This window comes from Cervus canadensis, chromosome 7 (assembly GCF_019320065.1).
Source record: "Cervus canadensis isolate Bull #8, Minnesota chromosome 7, ASM1932006v1, whole genome shotgun sequence".
Taxonomy (NCBI): domain Eukaryota; kingdom Metazoa; phylum Chordata; class Mammalia; order Artiodactyla; family Cervidae; genus Cervus; species Cervus canadensis.
This window is the reverse complement of record NC_057392.1, coordinates 12,595,931-12,606,754: the sequence shown is the minus strand read 5'-3', so window position 1 is coordinate 12,606,754 and position 10,824 is coordinate 12,595,931. Positions and strand designations below refer to the sequence as shown.

The 10,824-nt window shown below is 43.1% G+C and overlaps 2 protein-coding genes across 18 annotated transcripts in view; one reads left to right on the top strand and one right to left on the bottom strand.

The window, feature by feature from the left end:
- Positions 1-1,728: 1,728 nt before the first annotated feature.
- Positions 1,729-7,660, bottom strand: ANAPC13 (anaphase promoting complex subunit 13). 6 transcript variants are annotated; one of them, XM_043474364.1, is made up of 3 exons: positions 7,636-7,660; positions 6,213-6,343; positions 1,729-2,136 (listed from the first exon to the last, which is right to left on the bottom strand). In XM_043474364.1, the coding sequence occupies exons 2-3, from the start codon at positions 6,309-6,311 to the stop codon at positions 2,011-2,013; spliced, it is 225 nt and encodes a 74-aa protein (XP_043330299.1). In that variant the 5' UTR covers positions 6,312-6,343; positions 7,636-7,660; the 3' UTR covers positions 1,729-2,010. The 6 variants fall into 6 exon arrangements, with proteins under 6 accessions (XP_043330299.1, XP_043330295.1, XP_043330294.1 ...); XM_043474360.1 differs by lacking the exon at positions 7,636-7,660 and adding an exon at positions 7,371-7,512; XM_043474359.1 differs by lacking the exon at positions 7,636-7,660 and adding an exon at positions 7,328-7,475.
- CEP63 (centrosomal protein 63) overlaps positions 7,612-10,824 on the top strand; it is a 79,517-nt gene continuing 76,304 nt past the window's right edge. For 7 of the 12 annotated variants that reach the window (XM_043474349.1, XM_043474350.1, XM_043474356.1 and 4 more), the window contains exon 1: positions 7,901-8,185. In XM_043474349.1, coding sequence (XP_043330284.1) covers positions 8,025-8,185 — 161 coding nt within the window. In that variant the 5' untranslated portion in view covers positions 7,901-8,024. The other 5 variants (XM_043474358.1, XM_043474354.1, XM_043474351.1 and 2 more) reach the window with 4 other exon arrangements.

The following is a 10,824-nucleotide window of genomic DNA, read 5'->3' as shown; positions in this document are numbered from 1 at the left end:
CAGACTCCAGCTGAAGCCCTTCTTTGCTCAGGTTTTCCCCCACCCTACCCTGCTTCCCTCACAGGCTTCTCCAGGGAGCTTAATCCCAATAAACTCCTTGCAGAAGAAACCACTTCTGATTTTGCTTCTAGGAACCTAAGGGACATCCTTTTTCTTCCTAGTATGTGTCACAATTTAAAATCATAGATTCGTATGCCTATTGGTTTAATACTGTTCCCTCACTAAATGAAGGCAGAAGCCACACTTACCTGTTCACTGCCATTACCAGTACTTAGTGAGGCGCCTCCCACAGACAGCAGTACGCATGCGCTGAACTGGAAAGCTATAGCAGCCGAGGCACAGGAACCACAGGACAGCTGCCTGGACACAGCCCTTCAGCCTCCCTCTGCAGACACCTTCCTCCTTGGGTATTTCAGCACCTGCTGTTAGGGAGGCACCCTACGAGGGCAGCCTAGCATCTCTTGTGCCCATCATCCAGCCAGGCCTAGGTGGGCAGGTTCTAAAGCTGCAGTTGACAATTTGGCCCAGAATTGGTCACCTAATTCCTCATACAATGAGCTACTGTTCTGCCACCCTATCACGGGTCACAAATGTGTTGTGGGAACAGTTCTCAGATGAGGGTCACAATCAAGCAGATAAACCAACAACTGTCTATTTTACAAGTCTCATACTATGAGACTGGTCTACCAGTACTCCTGGGAAAGGCTGGGCCCACAAACAAGGCTGGATTTCCAGATGTCAGTGTCTTGGGTTTTATACACCACAAGTAAAGTTGTAGTAAAGCCCTCAGTTAACTAGAATGTGGAAGAACTGTGGAATTTTAGGTAATTTTTGAAAAAGTTTGTTTTGGTATGTTTTTTCTGAACATTGTTAATGTTTCTACTGAGCTGTCTTTGGTTATTGCAGGACTGGTGAGTTCAGGCCTTTATTCTGAGATGAATGACTTCTAGGCAAGCCACTGATACCCAGGGACCCCATCAGCCTGGGTGTGTCGGGATGACAGGTGAGTTGTTACAACCATGTTTCTGATTGAAACCCTAAAATCAGCTCATTTGTTTTGTGGTATACTTCTTATTTCTAAAAGGTGTGTAAATAAAATGACCCAGTTAAAAACGATGAGAAGAGACATTTCAATTATTCAGTGTTTCCAGTTTTACAATGAGGGGTACAGATGTTAAAACCAGGGCCTCTCCCCCCAGAGTTTACAATCTGGGGAGAGAACAAGAGTGATCCCACATAACAGAGGCAAATAATTCTGGGAAATAAATGTCCATCAATGTGCCATTCAAAATACAAGTTCTTACTCAAATGTGTAATGAAATACTGACTCCACGGCGCTTCAGTTATATCTTAAAGGGCTTTGAGAAAATAAAGAATCCTGTTACTGGATAAAACCAGTGGTCCATCTCACCATTCCTAAGGCACCAGAGAAAGTTGTAGGGAGAGAAGTTAATTGTCAAGATGGCTTTTAATTTGTAAATTTATCTGAAGTTTTGAAAATTTCATGGGGAATTTTAGGAATCCCAGTAGTCAGTGACCAGGCTATGTATCCACATCTACAGACTCCACACATACCCACTCAGATGATTCTCAGAATGGGGGGATATGAGTTCATTCTCATGTCTGACTTCATCTTTCTTCACCTTTCCCTCTCATATCCTCAATCACCTGTGTCACAGGACACATATAAGTAGTTGGGAAGTGATGAACTCTGACAGTAAAGCAAAATCAGAATTAAAGGCAAATGTTTAATGAACCATGTTCAAACACAAGGTAGTCAATGAAGAACTTTAGGTTCAAAGGGCCAGATATTCTACATCCCTAAGAAACTGCAATCAACTTCTCAACCTGATTTGAGTATTTTCACATTGCATTTTGCTGCCACAAAATTAGTTGTATATTTTTGAGCACTGATCTATCACTAAAAGATTTAAGTTAGGAGACAGAAAGAAAATGTTTTGTATCTGTATTAAAAAAAAAAAAATCTGTCGATGAACAAGGAGCCAGGTGTCAGTTTCCTACGGGGGGAACATTCTCATGGAGGTATTGTAAGGCCAAGTCCGTCCACTTCATCTCTTGTTCTTTAACAGACTCTGTGGTGCCTCCGTTGTCCTGTTCAGGTTCAGGGAGCTCATTCTGAAAAGGTAAAAAGGACATTCAGAACGATGGCTTACTTTGCATTAACAAACCCCTTAAAACTCAAGAATACTTAAGAGTTAAAACCTGTGAGTTCCTGGAACAGGTAGTATAGAAATATATCCTACAGAAAGAGCTAAAATCAAAAAAAGTGAGGAAAAACCACAAGTCTTGATCAAATGTGCTCCATCCGTCTCCAGTCAGAACGACGGCATCATGACTCTGAGGCCTGTATTGGAGGCACTGTGGCAGAAGGCTAAAGACACAGGATTCCCGGAGCCACTGGGATCCTAGCTCATGACTCCACCATTTCCTGGGTTACTCCGGCAAGGTATTCAGACCTTCGGAGGCTGATTCCTTTTCAGCAATGAGAGAAAAAAGTAGTCATCGCCTCACAGAACTGCTGTGAGGGCTAAATGAGGTAACGCAGGTCAGGTGCCCAGCAGTGCATGGGGTGTCCAGTGCTTGGACTACTTGCCATCCTCACTAGTGGTTAGGAACAATGAAAAGAGCCAGCACTCAATCTTTTGGAGGGGGTGGAGGGGGAGGCTGCTTTATAGAATGCCACCTCTGCTGGCATATTCTTTAAGCAGGTGAAAGGTATTCAAAACAATCCTGTATCCAACGTGCCTCTGTTATATAATGGAGGTAAGTGGGGAGCACAGAAACATAACACAATAGAAGAGATTTCCCTCTAGTGGTGGAGCAGGGCAACAGAAAGCAACACAGTTGAGTTCAGTTCAGTTGCTCAGTCGTGTCTGACTCTTTGCCACCCCATGAATCGCAGCACGCCAGGCCTCCCTGTCCATCACAAACCCCCGGAGTTTACTCAAGCTCATGCCCATCGAGTTGGTGATGCCATCCATCCATCTCATCCTCTGTTGTCCCCTTCTCCTCCTGCCCCCAATCCCTCCCAGCATCAGGGTCTTTTCCAATGAGTCAACTGTTCGCATGAGGTGGCCAAAGTATTGGAGTTTCAGCTTCAGCATCAGTCCTTCCAATGAACACCCAGGACTGATCTCCTTCAGGATGGACTGGTTGGATCTCCTTGCAGTCCAAAATTTTACCCACAATTGTCTGAAAATGATAAGCCATGGGCCACACTTAGTGTAGAATCTGGGGCAGTATCCTTATGTATTTCCAGGTTTACTGAGATTTAATTTACATACAACATTGTGTAAGTTTAAGGTGTACAACATGATGATTTGATACACGTATATATTGTGAAATGATTATTGCAATAAGGCTAGGTAACACGTCCATCACCTCTCATAGTTCACCAGATTTTTGTGGGGTGGTGAGAATTTTTTGATAGGTTCCTTGTATTTAAATTTGTTACTATCAGAACTCTTCTTAGTACTAGAATTCTCTGATACCAATATATTTCTTTTCATTTATCTTAATTTAGACTTATTTTTAAGGGGAGCAAACTGTTACTCAGTATCCAGACTTAGGATTTTCCACTGGACTCCAACTTGCAGTATATGAATATAATAACTTTTTCCTTCAAAATGACATTCAGTATGAATAAAATGATTTAATTGTAAGATGTACAAGTATATCTGAATCACATACATTTTGCTCTACAAAGGTAAAACTCAGATTCAAACATACTTGTACAAATTGAAAGAAACTATCATTTACTGTAAAGCAATAATGCACTCAAAGAGAAAATTTGGTTTCAATAACTACTTATAGATGACAAAGCATAAACAAGTCCTTAGTTAATCAATTATTTAATTTCATCTCATTCTAAAATAAGCATGTCTTTAATTTGGTCACTATTGTCTCTTGCAACAAATGCCAACATATAAAATTGCCTATGTGCCTGGAAAACAAAGTATCAAAAAATGGCCACAGTTCTTTGCAGCTACTCCTATGAAAAGTCAGAGTTTATTTCCCCAACCCTCTGTTGGGGTTGGTCATGTGACTTCCGGGTCTAGGCTCCAGGAAGCCTTTCAGTTTCCTCTCACCCTGCTCTTAGAATCTGAAAATGACTATGTGAAGTCTGGGCTAATCTGCTGGATAATGAGACTGTGGCCTAGTTAGTTCATCATTCCAGCTGACAGCCTGCTAACTGTGAGACATGTCAGAGCCTCCAGAATTACTTAGCCACCAGCCAGTCTGCTGGCCCACTGCAAACCACCACCAAGTCCATCAGGGATCAACCATGCTGGCAAAGACAAGAAGACTCATGACATTAAATAGCTATTGTTTTAAGCCACTATATTTTGGGGATATTTGTTAGGCAGCAGCAAAACCTAACTGACACAAACACAGCCTTAGGATCACAAGCCCTGGGAAAAAGACATGGATTAGCAACACGGCCAGGCTATAGCTTGGAAGTCAGCATAGAAATTTCCCTCTCCCTCAACCCCATTCACACAAATGGTCCCCAAATCCTGCTGTTAGCATGTCCAGAATTGAGCAATTCCTCTGCACTTTCTTGCCTTTGTTTAGGCCCTCCTCCTTTGTCTAGACACTGCATTAGCCTCCTAACTGGCCTCTCTGCTCTGTCACTGGCTCTTTTCTCCTTGGCAGACATTCTTTAATAATGCTGCTGAACTGACTTTCTAGTATTTTTGAACATAGCAGATCTCTACTTTGAGGATCCTCACTCCTCAGGATGAGGGGTAAGCTTGGTATCAAATGCTCCTCTCAAAATAAGGTCCAAGACCAACTTTTCTTCTTACTTATGACAGTTAAATTCTCCATCCACAGTGAATACCTTACCATCTCCCAAAGCCATTCAAAACTTTTGCACGTCTGTTCCCATTGCTTGTCCACTCTCACTAACCCTCTGTTCCTCCCCTATGACCAGCTTAAATGCGATTTTCCTCCGGAAGCCCCTTCAAATGCCCACCAGGCAAGCAGTCACTTTTTAGACTACATAGCCGTTCATGACTTCCACTCAGAACACTTACTATTACAATTATTTTTTGATATATGTTGCCTTTCTAGACTCAGAGGGGCAGAAAACGTCCTAATGTTTACCTAGTCTTAAGGCACACAATAGGCTTCAAAGAATTGCTTGCGGAATGAAAGAACCAACAAAAGTCCACAGGGCAGGATCTGGAGCCTCACAGACCTCAGTGTGAAGTCCAGCTTATTAGCTACCAACCTTTGGGCAAGATCTCCTCTTTGATCCTATTTTCTTCCTGTACAGTGGGGACATCATCATCACCCCCGAAGGTTCTTTTAAGGATATAGATAAAATACGTCAGGTTTCAACCTCAGTCCATGGCACAAAACAGGTATTCAATCAAAGCGGAGCTATAATTCTTATTATGCTCTGTTGATTAGTTTTTTAAACTTGAACTAAGCTGTCATTTATTATCTGTTATGTGTATTATTCCTTGAACACATTACCTCTTCTTCTTAAATGAAAACATATATGGCAGCAGCAGACCACCTGCTTGTAAGCTCTATTTAATCAACAACTCTTGGCAGGCTCTAAAGAAAAACAGTCCTTGTTCTTCTTGTTAGGCCTCTATGACATAAACAGAATATTTAGTAAGCATTTATTCAAGCAAAATGTTTAGATCTTACAACGTGAGGCTTAACAAACTCCCTGCAGGAGAATTTTCCAGAGGTTAGAGAAGAAAAGAGCCTGATGATCTAAATGTAAAAGAAGAAAAGTCAGGTCTCTTCTGAATATTTTCCAGGGAACTTCGACTAGGTATGTGTTCCAAAACTGTGAATTTCTAAAAATGACAGGCCACAGTTAGAGAAATTAAGTGCATATACCACTGCTTCTTGTTCCTCCTCATGGTGTGCATTAAATTCTTTACTACCTTTGGTGTGCTGGACAGAACATAGCTCAGAGGACCTCAGTTCCAGTTCTCATATGACCTCTAATTGAGCTGGTCTGAATCAGCAGACCTCAGCAATCTGAATCACATTTCTCTTCAAATACAAAGTTGAGCTAAATGCTCTCCAGAGGTTTCTAGAGTCAGAGGACTCCATAGTTTTGATTTCTTTGACTTTAGTTTATTTGTCCATTGATAACCTACAGCTACTAGGGTCTACCAGATCAGACCTCTAACTCATCAGCCTCAGCACACATTACCGCCTACCAGTGGTATTGCAACATCCTCATAAGGCAGCTTGTCTTCTCGCCAAGCATCGTCAATCAAATCCAAGATCCTTCCATCTCTCTGTACCTCACTGTCCATTCTCTTGCAGCTTTGATCTTGTCGGATGGGACCTGTAAACCAAAGAGGTTATTTCTTAAACATGAAGAATGAAAAGATGATGTAATCCAGCACTAGGGTTCTCTAGGCTTTCTAGTGTGGATGTTTTGGCATAGGATCATCCAGTGGAAAGACTCATCTCACCTGGATTAGATTACAGTTTCTTTATAACATCACAGTACCTCCCAGCTGATCTTCCTAGTCACACATAGATTCCATCTTTTGGTAAAGTTTTCTTGGATCACTCAGCGTCAGCATGCATTCTGCCCTTGAATGGTTCCTTGTTTTTATGATTCACTGGGCAAGTTAAGTTGGCTTTGTGACTGATCGTTCAAGCATTATTGTTTCCAATTGCTGTGCGTAAATTTCTTATTAATGATTCAGCATGTTCTCCCCCAATTTGGCCTCAAATCGTTTTTCACCTATTCTTCTTTAGAATACATCGACCTTGTCACACTTTCCAGCCTTTGCACCTAAAAAGGTCTCTTTGCCCCATCACGAACACCTACTTTTCCTTCCAAACTCAAAGTTGGGTGTCAGCTCATCGGGGCCAACATCTCTTGTCCAGAGTTAGGCGTTAAAGTGCCTTCACTCTTCAGGGGCTGGAAGCCTGGAGAGTACAAGGCGGGCAATGACCAGGCCACTGCCACCGTCCCAGGCACTTGCCAGTCCCCATAATGAACCGTTACCACTTTCCTGAACAAAAATCTTTCTTACACACGTGACTGTCCCAAAGCTTGGAATGCTGTCTTCTTCCTTTTTTCCTCAGCTAACCCCCAGTTACTCTAAACAACTTAGCTCCCAGGTTGCCTTCCTGCTTCCCAGCAGGAAGCTTTCTCTAAGCTCTAAGAAGAACGCGGTATCCGCCCCTCCGCAGGTTCCATATTTCCCTGCGCGCAGTGAATGGGCCCCATCAGGAGCTTTTACATTGCCCGTTACAGGGTCTTCCCAGACAAGCGGTGCGTGCGTTTCTCCGGGACAGGGGCAGTTTTATTCACCTCTGTTTTAGAGCTCCGTAAACTTGTAGTTAAAAGAGCAAACCTGGAATGCCTTTCCCCCTGCTAAATATGACCCTCTCGGGCCACCACCGTCCATACAGGCATGGGATCCCGCCTCAAAGCCTCGGCTTCCGGCCCGAGGCGGGCTATACCAAATGCGGAAGCGGGGGAAGTCCAGGACCGCCGTCTAAGTCCCTTTCTACCCTCCCGACGTGCGGTAAGGGAGGTAGTTATGAGGATGAGGTGAGGACAACAACCTCGGCCGATAGGACCGGCAGAAAACCGAACGTGCTCCTCCCCTACACTACCTAAGCCAGGGCGCGGGAAACCTTTACCGGCACCGGCCCAGCGCGGCCAGGACCACGCCCCCAGCGGCCATGTGACCGACGCGCCCTGCTCTCCGATCCCCGGATGTCGGTGAGCCCATTTGGCCGGGCGGAGGGGGAGTCAAGGAGGACGTTGCTTTAATCAAAAGTGAGGGAGCAGTAGGCGGAACAAACGTTCCGACCGTGACTGGACGTCAGGTTGGCGGTGACGCGCGTGCGCGCCCCCGTCCGGAGGTAACGGCGGGAAGACTCGGGGGCGCGCTCGTGGCAGGCCTGTAACCGCATGTGTGAAAGTCCAACAGGCGACGGGTGCCCGTGTCCGGAACCGGAGGCAGCCCTGGCTGCAGTGGGGCCGCGGACTGAGCGGCCGAATGGCCGGGGGCCGACTTCCTCAGCCGCCCGCTGGCCTCCAGGCTCGCCTCCGCCGGCCCGGCTCCGCCCCGGCGCCCCGCCCCTCCTCCTCGCCGCGAATGCTTCGCAGACCCGCGAAGCCAGATATGGCCTCCCACGGCGCGCAGTCCGGGCTAGCCAGGTGGTCAGCCCTTCCCCTGAGGCCGGCCATGGGAGGGCGGCGGGGTGGGAGAGCTGCTCCTCTTCTCCCAGCGGAGTCGGCAGTGAGCCAGTCTGCCACTTCTGGGGAGTTACCCCGGCCCAGCCCTCCCGCCTGGGCTGCCTCGGTTTGTTGGACTTAGGTTACTGACGGCCGATGATAGCGGTTCATTTATGGGTGGGAAATTTAGCAAGTTTTTGAAAGTAATTGGTTTAAAAACCTTAATGTTAGTTCCAGAGGTACGGTAATGTGGCAGAAATCATGAAGGACTGTGTTTGGGGAACCCTGAACTTACTGATTGCTCCATAGAAATCAGGGATGCGAAATAAATAATAAAGTGAGAGAACAAAAGGGATGGGTCCATAGAACATATAATCATGAACATATTTGAAAGCAGTAAAGCTAGGCTCATAATGTAGTTTTTACAACATCAGAGTAAAAGTGAGCTTGCTGTCAGCGACTCGTGTTCATTTACAGCGACTAGTTAGAGCACACGTATTGCGCAGAGTAGTTTTCCTTAAGCCTTACGAACGGTTCCTTAAACCAGTCTTAACATTTTTTTTCTTCCTTTAATAAAACAGTACTGTAGGATTTGTGCCCTGTAGTTATACAGTTCCCCACATGCTTGCATTTAACTATTTTCTAGATACGAAGAGGAAACCATAAGGATCGTTAACTACACGTTACCTTCAAATATTTCTATAGGGATCATAGCTGTAGCTTAATGATATAATTTATTATCCTTTATTATTTCCTTTATTATTTATTATATCCTTTATTATTATTATATCCTTTAGGGTATATATTATTTATTATAGGGTATATAGGGTATATATTATATATTAGGGTATATATTTATTATTTATAATTTATTATCCTTTATTATATCCTTTATTATTATTATTATATCCTTTAGGGTATATATTTTCTTATTTGAAATGTAGTATCATTAGGTTTTTATCTTGAGCTTCTTGCCTTTTGACTATATCATCAGTGATCAGTATAGTAAGAACGACTGAAATTAAAATGGGCTAAATATTTATAAACATTCAGTTACACTACTCTTTAAAATGGATGTAGATTCAAGTTTTAACAGTTATTGTAGTTGTTGTATGTATTAACTGTATTGATGCCACTTGTCTCCCGTTAAAAGGTAGAACAACTTTGCTTGGCCTTCACGTTCTCAGTTAAGGTAGTAGTGGCATTGGATGGTAACAGCATCAGTAGTCAACTTTATTAGAGCTTCCTACTTTTAAACCTATGTCAGCTTGATTTGAAATTCAGTTAAAACCAACACTGACCTGGGTTTCAGGAATTGAATTTTTGGTTTCTGTGTTACTTTAAATTTTTTTCTTCAAGAACTCAGATTGTGTTTTCAGCTTTACAAAACCACAGTTTTGTCATCACATCTATGAAAATTAGTAAAAATCCTATAGACCCTGATGCTGGGAGAGATTGAGGGCGGGAAGAGAAGGGGGCAATAGAAGAGTATGAGATGGTTGAATGGCATCATTGACTCATTGGACGTAAGTGAGCAAACTCCAGGAGATGGTGAAGGATAGGGAAGCCTAGCGTGCTGTAGTCCATGGGGTTGGAAAGAGATGGACATGACTTAGCGACTGAACAACATTGTCAGTATTCAGTCTGGGTTCAGATTTTCCCACCTGTCCCATATATGTGTTTTAAAATCAGCTTGTTGGGATTAAAATCCCGTAGAGATCCATGTGTTGCATTGAGTTGATATACTTTTTCAGTCTTTTTCTGTTTTTATTAGGATTTTTTTGCTTTGTTTTGATGAAGATCATTTTTAAAGTCTTTTATTGGATTTGTTACAATATTGCTTCTGTTTTGTTTTGGTTTTTTGGCCACTTGGCATGTGGCAGTTTATCTCCCCTACCAGGGATGGAACCAGCAACCCCCTGCACTAGAAGGCAGAGTCTTAACCACTGGACCGCCAGGGAAGTCCCTCAATCTTTTTTAATGTTACAATTTTATTGCCTCCCTTTTTTGCCTTAACATTCTAGGTTTAGTTGATTGCATCCAGATGCCATCTTTTAACTTGTACGCCTATTCCCTTTATTTCCTTTAAAGGGAATAAACTGGCAGTGAGATCTAGACTTGCACAGTCCATATAGTAGGTGTCAGCCACCTGTGGCTATTTAAATGAATTAAAATTAAATAAAACTAAAAATTTCAGTTTTCTTGTTGCATTGGCCACATTTCAAGTGTCTAATAGTCACAAATGCCAAGTAGCTACTCTTCAAATGCTGCATATATAAAGTGTCTTCATAATTGCATAAAATTCTGTTGATCAGCACTCATCTAGAAGCTTGATCAGATTCAACCTTGACTTTTTTGGGGGAGCAGGCAGAGGAAGATTTCATTGTTGGTGCAAAATACTTCAGTGAGGCAAGTTACTTCTGAGTTTTTCTCTTTCTTAATGTTAAGATTGAGTAGTGTGGGTTCAGGTATTGTCAGCCCCATCCATTCATCATGAAATTATCCATGAACCATTCACTTAATGGTGAGATCCTTTCATGGATTTAAATTGCTTATATCCATTATTGCTTTAGGGGCTGCAATATAGTGATTTTCTAATTCCATCATTCCTTAGTATTTAT

Coding starts and splice junctions, on each gene's coding strand:
- ANAPC13 (XM_043474364.1), bottom strand. CDS start 6,311: ATGGACAGTGAGGTACAGAGAGATGGAAGGATCTTGGATTTGATTGAC. Junction 2,137..6,212: donor AGGATGTTGCAATACCACTG/GTAGGCGGTAAT, acceptor TTACCTTTTCAG/AATGAGCTCCCTGAACCTGA.